Source organism: Saccopteryx bilineata, chromosome 3, assembly GCF_036850765.1.
Source record: "Saccopteryx bilineata isolate mSacBil1 chromosome 3, mSacBil1_pri_phased_curated, whole genome shotgun sequence".
Taxonomy (NCBI): domain Eukaryota; kingdom Metazoa; phylum Chordata; class Mammalia; order Chiroptera; family Emballonuridae; genus Saccopteryx; species Saccopteryx bilineata.
In genome coordinates this window covers 285,654,621-285,667,642 of record NC_089492.1, presented here as the reverse complement: position 1 = coordinate 285,667,642, position 13,022 = coordinate 285,654,621, and the positions used below count along the sequence as shown (strand labels likewise).

General features: G+C 46.2%; 1 protein-coding gene across 1 annotated transcript in view; it reads right to left on the bottom strand.

Moving 5' to 3' along the window:
- The window catches only part of MTOR (mechanistic target of rapamycin kinase), a 120,490-nt gene that overhangs the window by 71,747 nt on the left and 35,721 nt on the right, over positions 1 to 13,022 (bottom strand). The window contains exons 26-28 of the mRNA XM_066270444.1: positions 8,767 to 8,909; positions 5,523 to 5,685; positions 5,241 to 5,386 (exon numbers count right to left, since the gene is read on the bottom strand). Coding sequence (XP_066126541.1) covers positions 5,241 to 5,386; positions 5,523 to 5,685; positions 8,767 to 8,909 — 452 coding nt within the window. The remainder of the gene's footprint in view (positions 1 to 5,240; positions 5,387 to 5,522; positions 5,686 to 8,766; positions 8,910 to 13,022) is intronic.

Genomic DNA, 13,022 nt, shown 5'->3' with positions numbered 1-13,022 from the left:
AGCTTATTTTAAGCATTCTCATCACAAAAATATTGGTATTAGCTATGTGAGGAGATAGATGTATTACCTTGATCTAGGTAATTGTTCCATAGTGATCACATCATTATACTGTATACTTTAAATGTATGTAATTATATTTATCAATTACTCCTCAATAAAGTTGGAGAAAAGAATCTATATTGTGCTAACCTACAGTTGCTGACGCTCACTCATATCATAATATAGACAAAGTTGAGTAACTAAAGTATGAACTTTTTGCAACAGGATTAATGTTGAATTAAAGAAAGTTACCGTAAAATAAACCCTCAAGGCCCTGGCCGATTGGCTCAGCGGTAGAGCGTTGGCCTGGCGTGTGGGGGACCCGGGTTCGATTCCCGGCCAGGGCACATAGGAGAGGCGCCCATTTGCTTCTCCACACCCCCCTCCTTCCTCTCTGTCTCTCTCTTCCCCTCCCGCAGCCGAGGCTCCATTGGAGCGGGGATGGCCCCGGCGCTGGGGATGGCTCCTTGGCCTCTGCCCCAGGCTCTGGTAGCAGCAGAGCGACGCCCCAGAGGGGCAGAGCATCGCCCCCTGGTGGGCAGAGCGTTGCCCCCTGGTAGGCGTGCCGGGTGGATCCCGGTTGGGCGCATGCGGGAGTCTGTCTGACTGTCTCTCCCTGTTTCCAGCTTCAGAAAAATACAAAAAAAAACCAAACAAAAAAAACAAAAAACCCTCACCAAAAAAGACGGTCTAACCCAGCGTCTGTGGTTTACTCCCCCTCCTGGGACACTTTTGAGAGCGAACAGAGGGAGAAGGGAGAGCAGCTGCTGAAGAACGCATAAAATACCCTGGTCACTCACCCTACAGGATGCAGGCTCTGGCCGTAAACACTTCTAAAGCCTTTTTGTGCAGGCTGATGGACACCAAGGATCCTGAGATGAGCACAGTTTGGTTTCTGATCTGAGGACAGAATCCCCAGGAACCAAAGGAGAGAGCAATGTTTCTCCTGAAGGGAAAGACCATTTTGTTCTGAGCACAACCTCTAAGAAGTGAGACAAGAAGGTACGAATGGTAAGAAAAAGCACAGGCTTGACAGGCAGTCATTAGAGCTCCTGGGTCTGCTTTTAATCCTGCATATGTGTCAATCACAACTTCACAACTTTTTCTTAAACTAGATCATATGTAAGGGGCAATGCAGTGAAAACACCCAGTGTTGATCAGACCCTCTCCTGCTAAGGGCAGAGAAAGAAAAGAAGGTGCTATGGACTGACCATGTGTCTCCCCCTCCCCCAATTCTATGTTGAAGCCTAATCCCAACGTGATGGCAGCTGGAGGTGGGGCCTTGGGAGATGCTCAGGCCATGAGGGTAGAGCCCTCAAGAATGGGATTAGTACCCTTATGAAAGAGACCCCACAGAGCTTTCCATAAAGTGAACAAACATCTGCAACCCAGAAGAGGGTCTCATCAGAACCCAAGTAACCTGGCACCCTGATCTTGGACTTCCCAGTTTCTGGAACTGTGAGAAATAAATGCTTGTTGTTTAAGCCACCCAGTCTATGGTAATCACAGCAGCCTAAACGGATTACGTCAGCAGGCCACCAGACCTTACCCTAATGCCATGGGCTAACCAAGTAAAAGCTGTGTGTGCATGTGCACGTGTGTGTGTGTGCATGTACTCACTTGTGTTTCCAAATAACTGAATACCCAATTATCCCATTCTCCTAAAAAGCAATTATACTTACTGACATAGGTGAGCTTTGAGGAGGTAACTATAGTTTACACTGTCTAATGTTAGTCCTGGTTCAAGGATTACACACGGATTTACCTTGTTATGGTGCAGGTAGGGGAAATGTCAATAGGTAGAAAAACCAACAAATCAATCAAGCAATAAGAAAACAATGTTGTTACCATCTTACAGCTTTTTAAAACAAACAAAACTAAAAATCAGCTGTGCAAAGCTGTTTTTGTGTACAGTAAACCTGACTGTTTCAAAAATAATTTAAGGCGATTGACTTAAATATATACACTTGAATGAACTTTTTAAAAGTGGACAAATGGGCCCTGGCCGGTTGGCTCAGTGATAGAGCGTCAGCCTGGCGTGCGCGAGTCTTGGGTTCGATTCCCGGCCAGGGCACACAGGAGAGGCGCCCATCTGCTTCTCCACCCCTCCCCGTCTCCTTCCTCTCTGTCTCTCTCTTCCCCTCCTGCAGCCAAGGCTCCATTGGAGCAAAGTTTGCCCAGGCACGGAGGATGGCTCTGTGGCCTCTGCCTCAGGCGCTAGAATGGCTCTGATTGCGGCAGAGCGACGCCCCGGATGGGCAGAGCATCGCCCCCTGGTGGGCGTGCCAGGTGGATCCTGGTCGGGCGCATGCGGGAGTCTGTCTGACTGCCTCCCCATTTCCAACCTCAGAAAAATACAAAAAAATAAATAAATAAAAAATAAAAGTGGACAAATGGCGCCCTGGCCGGTTGGCCCAGCAGTAGAGCGTCAGCCTGGCGTGTGGAAGTCCTGGGTTCAATTCCCGGCCAGGGCACACAGAAGCGCCCATCTGCTTCTCCACCCTTCCCTCTCTCCTTCCTTTCTTTGTCTCTCTTCTTCTCCTGCAGCCAAGGCTCCATTGGAGCAAAGTTGGCCCCAGTGCTGGGGATGGCTCCATGGCCTCTATCTCAGGCGCTAGAATGGCTCTGGTTGCAACGCAACAATGGCCCAGATGGGCAGAGCATTGCCCCCTAGTGGGCATACCGAGTGGATCCCTTTAGGGCACATGTGGGAATTTTTCTCTCTGCCTCCTGGCTTCTCACTTCAGAAAAATAAAAATAAAACAAACAAATTAAAAAGTGGACAAAAGGTGAAAAGAAAATAAGAGTAAGAAAAATAAAGCTGGAGGCGGGGAGGGCAGTAGACAAAACAGATTGAGACGTCTATCATTTGTCAGAGGCGGGCCAGTAACCGCACTGTGAGCTCTCCAGTAGCCACTGTGGGGAAGGGAATTATATCTATTACTGCAGACATGCAAACAGCACTGGCCCAACACCGGGAGGACTTTCCATGAGGCTCACTGGAGGACTGGGGGAGTGCTGAGAGCAACTTCCTTAACAGTAGCTTTTCTTATGGCTGTTTCTTTCTTTCTTTCTTTCTTTTTTTTTTTTTTTTACAAAGACAGAGAGAGAGAGTCAGAAAGAGGGATAGATAGGGACAGACAGGAACAGAGAAAGATGAGAAGCATCAATCATTAGTTTTTCGTTGCGCATTGCGACACCTTAGTAAGTTGTTCATTGACTGCTTTCTCATACGTGCCTTGACTGCGGGCGTTCAGCAGACCGAGTAACCCCTTGCTCAAGCCATCGACCTTGGCTCTAAGCTGGTGAGCTTTTTGCTCAAACCAGATGAGCCCGCACTCAAGCTGGCAACCTTGGGGTCTCGAACCTGGGTCCTTTGCATCCCAGTCCGATGCTCTATCCACTGCGCCACTGCCTGGCTTATGGCTGTTTCTTAAAACTGTCTTCAGTAAAAATGGCAGAAGAACATTGCACTGGTGTTCAGGAAAAGCAGTTTTAGAAAATCAGTAGGAAAAGTGACTCATGGAAACAATAAAGGAGTTGGTCTTCTGGTCTGCAGACCAACAGAAGGGAGGCAAACTAGCTAATTCAGACCAGAAACGAACCACAGAGCTTCTAGTCCTGGCTTTACTTGGGAACCGAGATGTTTGTTTAGCCAACATTAAGAATTCTGCAGGGCATTCTGAGGACTTATTTTCAATTACCTTGGCTTAATAAGTTAAACAACCTTCTTGAACACTTTTTGGGCCCCTGACTATATCTTTCTACTACAAATCTGCATAAACATTAATGCTTCCATGATTTCTCAAATATGGGGGAAATCTGGGGTAGAATGGAGGTTTTAGAGAGGTATCAAATGGAACAAGGCTAGCAGGGAAGTTAATGTGCAAAACTAGCTATCTGATGTTCAAGTTTTTATATTCAGTTACTGGGTTTTCTGTTATCAAACAAAATTGCATTACCTAAGCCAGAGATGAGAGGAAGAAATGCATGGTTTTCACATTTGCTGTGCCTAATTTGAAACTGAAGCCTACCCCATAGGATGGCATGTTTCTAAACTACCAACATTCTTGCCTGATTCGGGGTGGCGCAGTGGATCAAGCATTGACCTGGAATGCTGAAGTTGCCGGTTCAAAACCCCGGCCCTGCCCAGTCAAGGCACATACAAGAAGCAACTACTAGGAGCTGATGCTCCCACTCCTTCCCCCTCCTCCCTCTCTCTCTCTCCTTTCTCTAAAATCAATAAATTTAAAAAAAAATCAACATTTTCTCCAAGTTCCATTTAGTTGGCCAAAAACATGATTCTATTTCTATTTTTTGGTCACTTTTTGAAGTGCCTACAAGAACACTTTTTAGTATCTGCTCAAAAGCAGAGCTGGCAGAGAACACGACGACCTGACTGCGCTCTCAAAGGGAAGGAGCCGCGCACACAGCAGCCTGCTCCAGCCGCAGTGGCGGTCCTGGCCAGCCACGGAGCTGTCCTAAACTTTCCACAGTGAAATAATCACCTGTGTTGGCATTTCCATGAAGGTAATTAGACTCGAGTTAATGCTCTCTGATGATCATTAGGGGAAGGGAACAGTTCTCCAGCAGCTGGAGCTAGCATGCCAGGCTGCTTGCAATTTCATAACCACACAAAATTTATTAAACAACCTATTTCTCCCCTACCCAGAAGACTCAAAACCAGCTTACGAAAGAACAGAACATAACCAAACCAGGGGAAAGAACCACGGAATCTCGGACTTCGCTCTGCCTTTTATAAGCATGGCACTCCAGAGGACAACGCAGGCACCAACATATGCAGCCGACACAAGGCCAGCCGGCCTGCGGGCGGCCCTGGAGGCACATGAACCAGCACTTCCCACTATGCCCGGAGAGCACCATCTAACCCAGGTTTAAGATCTATTTTTCCTAGGCTGCTACGGAAACAGTTACTCTCGACTGCCTTCATTGGGACAAGCAAGCACAGGTTAGAAACTAACTGGAGCCCTGTGCTAAGGATCAGCAGAAATGACAATTGTGGCTGGAACACTAGGGAGAGCCATCTGCAGCCACACCGCATTTCAGTGCGTTGACCGGATGTGATGGTAGGTTTCACAGAGCAGAAGTCCCCAGGAGACTTCCGGGTAGAGGCAGCAAACAATGGGAGAGGAGAGGCCATCTGGGATGAAGGCATACATTTAAAATGGCCACTGGCTTACCTGATGAGGGACTCGAGAATGGCGGGGGTGGGACCCTTCTGGAACTCCAGCTCTTTGTAGTGGAGCGCTTTGGCATAGGCGCGGCACTTGGCAGCCCTCTCACCCAGGAGAACAATGCCATTGTCATCTCTCAACGGCAGGGGGCCCTGGAGGAAAGCAGAACCCCACAGGATAGGAAAACGCCAGGCAGGCGTAAACACGAGTGGGTTGCACGGGTGCTTCTCCCCTCCTACCAGCTGGTCCCCTATTGGGCTCTGTCTGGACACCTGGGAAAAGTCTCACCTTGTCACTGTGTTCCATGAATTCAGCCAGGTTTAAGAGGGTTTGTGTGACTTCAGCAATATCCTGCGAGGTGAGGGCCAACTCGATGCTCCTGATGAGCTCATCCTGCTGGTCTTCATTCAGTTCCGACCAGCAGGACACGAAGGCAGCATTGAAGAGATCCCTGAAGGCAAACAGGTAGGGAAAGAGGTTGGAAATGCCTCTCACGCCTCTCTGCCTGCTGCAGTCACACCGGCCAGTCTACTCCTGGCATCACTGATACTGGTTCTCCAGACCAGTGCTGTCCAGCAGAACTTGCTGGAAATGGTCTATATCATTCCTGTCCCTTATAGTAGCCATTGGTCATTGAGGACATGAACTGTGGTGAGTGTGACTGAGGAACTGAATTTTAAATTTTATTTCATTTTAATTAACTTAAAATAACCCCGTGTGGCTAGTGACCACTGTACTTCCCAGCACAAGTGCAGACTCCATGATGCACGGGCCTTGCGGGGGGCAGGGGCAGAGAAAATTAACAGGCACATTTCTTAGCAGTGATAGCATCGCAGCTTCTCATTTGGATGCGATAAACAGAAAGGGGACTTCTATCAGAAGCCGGCATTAACAAGTTCTGAAAATAATCTTCAAATGGTTCTTGGGATGTTTCTCAGGCAATGCCCAAACTCCTAAAATCAAAAATGACAAAGGCAGCATCTGCTACCGGTTATATTTCAAAATATAACCAGAACCCTTTTCTTGGATGGCCATAAACAAAATGATAACAGGACTTAAAAAACTAGAAGCATTAGGGAATAGAACCCAAGTCTGTATGTCTTAGAAGATCCTCTAAGCCAGTCTCTTACAGCTGGGGCCTTACTATGACCTGGAACCAGAGGCCATTTCTAACAACTAAAACTACGTCACTACCCCATCATACGGGTGGGTATACCTGCTACCCCATCATATGGGTGGGTATACCTACTACCCTTGACATCTTCCCACTCTTTTCTGGTGAATGTGGGGTGGAGGAATTGGAAACTACAAAATATGCCTATAATGTAGTTTTAGCATTTGGGAACTCTGCATACACTTTTTTTAATATTAAAAGAGTAAATTAGACTAATGTATATAATTTTGGAATCTGATGTAAAAAAAAACCCAGTATTTGAAATTCAAAGGAAAACATAAAGACAGAAAGACCCATGCAAATTAAGAAATAAGTTTTCTGACTTAGGTCCAAGGCCACATTGCATCCCAAATGAAAATATGTGGCATTAAGAGAACAAACACATATGTGTCTATTTATTACAAGTCGGAGCTCAAAAGTGACTTGGAGCAGAAGAGAGGTACGCCACGCCAGCTAGACATATGAAATCTGCTCACTACAGAAACATAGAAGTTCTAGGAACTATTTTTAAAGCATTATAAAAAGACTTGAAAGAAATGAGATGGACCAAATCATGCCATCAAAGCAATAGCGCCAGGGACCATCACTAAACACACCGCGACACTGCCACCACCTGCTAACTCCACTCCAACAGCAAACCAGCTGTGCACCCAGAAACGAAATGCCTTGTTTCTTCCTTCTTGCTAATGAGAAGAACTATGTTAGTTAAATCCCCATTTTATGCCTCATTGTAAATAATAATTGTCTACTGTAGAAAAATTTGGATAATAGGGAGGAAAAATGATGAGAAAATAATCACTCCTTAAACCAGGGGTCCCCAAACTTTTTACACAGGGGGTCAGTTCACTGTCCCTCAGACCGTTGGAGGGCCGGACTATAAAAAAAAACTATGAAAAAATCCCTACGCACACTGCACATATCTTATTTTAAAGTAAAAAAACAAAACGGGAACAAATACAATATTTAAAATAAAGAACAAGTAAATTTAAATCAACAAACTGACCAGTATTTCAATGGGAACTATGGGCCTGCTTTTGGCTAATGAGATGGTCAATGTCCAGTTCCATATTTGTCACTGCTAGCCGTAACAATGCACTTCCGGAGCCGTGGCCGCGTCACTGGAAGTAGTACTGTATGTGAGCGACGCAGCGCTTTGTGGCACAGCCACATACAGTACTCCAGGAGCACAGGATGAGGATGACCACCAATGAAAGAGGTGCCCCTTCCGGAAGTGTGGCAGGGGCCAGATAAATGGCCTCAGGGGGGTCGCATGCGGCCTGCAGGCCGTAGTTTGGGGACCCCTGCCTTAAACCTTCCAACTTAGAGATAATCATTGTTGTTGTATTTCTTTCTGATCTTTTCCCTATGCACAGATATTTTTAACAGTTGAAATCTATTTATACCATTTTGTGTTCCATTTACTTACATTATGTATAAATCTTTTAGGTACATTATAACTTTTTATAAACCAAATTTTTAATGGCTTTGAAGATTTACTATTTAAAACACTATTTTTTTTTACGGCAAATTCTATTTTCCAAAGATGGCTGCACTGCTCTTCTGTTACATATACTCTTCTAGAATTGTGCTACTCCCCTATCAAGAGGTGGCATCCATGTCTCCTCCCCTAAAACGTGAGTGGGCCTTTGTGACCACCTTGAACAACAGAGTATGGCTGAGGTGACACGATATGACATCCGAAGCTAGCTCATACTGATACCACGCACTTCCTGGGGACACTCACTCTTGAACTCAGCCAGTCTTCTTTGAGGAAGCCCAATCACTTCCTCAAGTGATTCACGTGGAAAGGAACCAAGACCCTCAGCCAGGGCCGACTTTCCAGTGGGTACTCAGATGAATAAGCTATCTTGGAAGTTAATCTTCCGGTCCCAAACATCCCCACTGACTCTGTGCAGAGCAGAAACAAGCTGTCCCCACAAATCCTGCCCAAACTGCAGATTCATGAGCAAAATTAAATGGCTATTGTTGTTTTAGACCACTAAATTGTAAAGCATTTGTAATGCAGCAACAAATAATAAGAATATGTTATTATTGGAAACAAGTTATAGTTGTTTTCAGAGTTGTAAATGACTTTGTAATGTTGTAATTAAAGTTCTGGACCTAAAACTACTAAGGAGAGGTCTACTAACAAGGTTAAGATGGATGCTTTTCCTATAATGTGAGCCTTTTCAATTTGCCTTTTTATTTACTTTTTCCTCCAGAAGTTAGCAAACTTAAAAAGTATTAGCCCTTTTACTACTGCCAATTACTATTACTCATCCTCATATATCATTTTCCATGAGCCGACCCTCCTGAGCCTGACCTGCAGCTGGGGGAAGGAGCCCTGACCCCGCACACCTGGCCATTGGGTTGTAGGCCTGGGCCAGGGCCCAACACGAGCGCAGGGAGGGCGACGAGGAGTCCTTCAGCAGCTCCAGGCTCAGCCTCCGCAGCCATTCCAGCCAGTCGTCTTTGGAGACCCTTCTGGCTGCTCCCCAGGCCTGTAACCAAACAGATGACAGTGGAAACCCATCAACGAGGGCCAATCTATTGAGTAAAGAGCCCTCATCTATTTAATGATTATTCTACTTCTTTGGTTTATAATATTAAACCCCTCATGATAAAATTCACCCAGAGCACAAATACAAGAGTAATATTTAATTAAAAGCCATAAAGCAAAAACAGCAACCTCTAGAATATAGTACAGTATAGAAAAGGCCTGTTTTATAGCTCATTTGTGCTGGATTCTATCTACAAAGCAGAGCTCTACAGGACTCCCCGGCAGTGAGTGAAGGGCCCTGGGCACTGTGTTAGGACCTGGGGCGTCTGACAGCAGAGGTGCACAGGGAGCGGGGGCGGGGGGGTGTTGCTCAGGGTCATAGCATCAGGAGTCACGTAAGTCAGGTGAGCAGTGTGCCCAAGGTCAACAGCACCATGGTGGGACAGCACCATGGTGGAACGAGACCAAAGGGGCAGAACAAGTTTAACTTTTACTTTCTAGTACATGCTCTCTAACTTTCCTCAACACTGAGCCCTCCAGGTACCACGAGTTACAACAGGGGCAGCTTAGGGAGGTGGGCAGTACAGTGCAGTGGTCAGCAGCCACACTCTGAAGCTCGGTGGCTTGAAAGCAAATCTGGCTGTCTCACCTTGGGTACATTACTTAACTTCTCTCTGCCTTGGTTTCCTTCTCTGTAAAACAAGAATACTAGTTCCCACCTCGTAGAGGGTTCTGAGAATCAACTAAGTCTACATGTGTAACGGGTTTAAAAGGGCTTGGCATAGTTGGTGCTGTGCACGTGAGTGCCTGCCACCCTGGAGTCCCTCGGCAGTGTGAGACTCAGCAAACAGTCTTCCTCATCTGGGGATAATGTTATCTTAAGGGCCTAGCTGGAAAAGATGAGCAAAAATGGCTGCAGTTATTATCAAAATGACATCTCTTAATTGGCCTGACCCTAACTACTAAATCCCAAACTTTGGGAAGGGGGTGAACACACAATACAGTGTACAGAAGATATGTTGTAGATTTATGTAACTGAATCCTGTATAATTTAGTCACCCCAATAAATTTAATTAAATAAAAAAATAGAATATCGATCCTTCTAAACCAGTGAGATCACGTAAGTCAGAGATGTTCTCAGGGAGGGGATCCAGGGAGTGCGAGACCCCCACATGCTGCAGCACCGCCCTGGGGAAAATTGGAGCGCGGCTGCTGCTGCTTTGGATTACCAGGGAGTGACATTACACACACTATTGTTTTATGTCAGAGACTGAAGGAGTGAATAAGATAGAGACAACTAAAAAAATCACATGAAGGATTCTCACAGAGCACTCAGTGAAGCATACTAGAAGGAAGAGTAAAACTAGACACCAAAGCTTTGCCTTTTAGACCCTGTTCTGCTGAACGAAAGGGGAAAATCAGTCCTTTTCTAGCCGCGGATTTCTGGCTTCCTTGCTGCACCACAGGTCTCTGGACAGCTGCACTACAGTGCATGGCACTTTAAAAGCTGGAAACATGTAAGAAAGCATTACTAACGTCTTTGTCCTCTGATGACACGAGGTTGAGCCTGGGTAAGGCAGAGGCAACTCAGCACAGTGATGAACACAGTGGGCTCTGGAGTCAAACTATCTAGGTCAAATCCTGGCTCCATCACTCACCAGCTGACATTGGGCAAATTAGTTAACCTTTCAGTGCCTCAATGTCCACAACTGCAAATGGGGACAGTAATAGCGCCTAATTCACAGTGTTATTGTGAAAATTAAATGACCCAATATATGTGAAGTGCCGGATACAAGGAAAGCACTCAACAATGGTGGTAGCTGTCATTGCATTGTCATCGTTACCATCTGATAAATAGTAGCAAATAGGTCTTTAAAAAATCTCAGCTTAAGGAACCACTGCACAATCTATCAATTCAGGCTAAGCTCCCGACATGCGCATTTCCTCGCTGTTCTTGAATTTAAACCATAATCAACTCTCAATTCACTAGGTTCTGTGGTAACTGTTTAAACACCAGTTTTAAGCCAGTTCCTCTGCCAGCCGCCCGCTGCTCACCGGCTGCCTATCTGGCAATGCTGGTACAGGTTAGTTAAATGTCAGCTCACTCATTTGGAAGGTAAGCCCAATAGATGATCATATGACAGTAAAAGCTGAAAATCCTGGGAGGCACTCAACAAGTATATAAAAGACGTTTTTATGTTTTCTATACCACGTAAATCCTCTCTTAGCACAGCCAATAAAAAGGTGACTGAGATGGCAAATTGTTATTCTGAAATCTGGTTAAAACTGGTGAATATACTAATCCTTAATTATCACACATAAATATGCAGAAGCACAATTTACTTTTTGATGAAATAAAGCTGAGACGCAGCTCTGGAGGATTTTACTTAGGGTTTTTGAACTTGATCTCTCAAGTGACATCAACTAGAGATTTCATTCTTTTTTCTGTTTGGCAATGGTTATGCTTATTTTTCCAAGTCCTGGGTAGAAAGCAAAACTTCCTGGAAGCAAGCTAGACTACTGGGGAATTTCCTAAAATAAGAGACCAAAGCTTTAGAGCAGGGTGGATAGCTGCCTGGTTGGAAGAACATTCTGAACCTAGGCAAGCTGAAAACATCTGGGTGGAAATGGCCTCCTCGGCCGGCCCTGCTCTCCAGCAAGAGGTGTCAGCAGGGCAGCCGCACAGCCGCCCAGGGAGGCTAGGTAACTAATGGCCTTTCCTTCCTCCTGCAGTCTGGGACTAAGTCACCAAACCCACAGCGGAAAAGCTCCGCCACTCCTGACCCAGGGATCTCTTACCATGCCATCTGAGACCATCACACGTCTCAGCAGTAGTCACTTTAGAGCTGTCTGGGCAGGAAAGAGTGAAACCACAGTCAGTAATAAACCCTGAGGGTTCCGAACTGTGAACACATGCACATGAGTCTGTGTCCACCTCTTTATGGGATTGGCTAATACAAGAAGAGAACGGGTCAGCTGGACCCACTGCGGCCCAGTTCTTCACCTCGATCTGTGGCTACACATGAAGTGTAGCTGCCTTGGGTCAGCTGCTAATAAAGGACAAGGAATACCATGTTCAATTCCAAAGTGTGAGCTGCTTATACTCCCCAGGAGCACCAAAGACTAATGCAAAATGGGGAAAATAGGCAACCTGGTCTATCTATTTTTTTATTTTTTATTTTTGTGACAGAGATAGAGAGAGGGACAGATAGGGACAGATAGGAAGGGAGAGAGATGAGAAGCATCAATTCTTCATTGTGGTACCTTAGTTGTTCATTGATTGCTTTCTTATATGTGCCTTGACCGGGGGGGCTACAGCAGACTGAGTGACCCCTTGCTCGAGCCAGCGACCTTGGGCTCAAGCTGGTGACCTTGGGGTGTCAAACCTGGGTCTTTCGCGTCCCAGTCCAATGCTCTATCCACTGCACCACCACCTGGTCAGGCTGGTATATCTATTTTAAAAGTTAGCGATGTAACTATGATTATTCTGCTCAGATCCATTACAGAGGTTTTGATACTACCTATTTTTAAGTGGATGGCTGATGGCATACATGGTGAGAAGCTGGTTATATCCCAGGCTTTGGTCAGCATGGAGAATTCAGTACTTATCTGCAAAGATCAAAAACCTCGCTACTCAAAGTGTAACTCATGAACCAGTAGCATGGGCATCACCTGGGAGTTTGTTAGAAATGCCAAGCATCACGCCTGACCTGGACCCGCCTGAATCAGAATGAGTATTTTAACAAGCTCCCAGAAGCTGGCATGCCCCATGAGCCTGAGAAGTTTGAGAAGCACCGCTGTAAAGAGCCCGCGTCAGTCCCGGCGCTAACTACAAGGCTTGTGTAAAGAGCCCTCACAAGTCCCTGCGCTAACCACGGGGCTCATGTAAAGACCCCACGTCAGTCCCCGCGCTAACCACAGGGCTCGTGTAAAGAGACCTCACAAGTCCCTGCGCTAACCACGGGGCTCATGTAAAGACCCCGCGTCAGTCCCCGCGCTAACCACAGGGCTCGTGTAAAGAGACCTCACAAGTCCCTGCGCTAACCACGGGGCTCATGTAAAGACCCCGTGTCAGTCCCCGTGCTAACCACGGGGCTCGTGTAAAGGGCCCGCA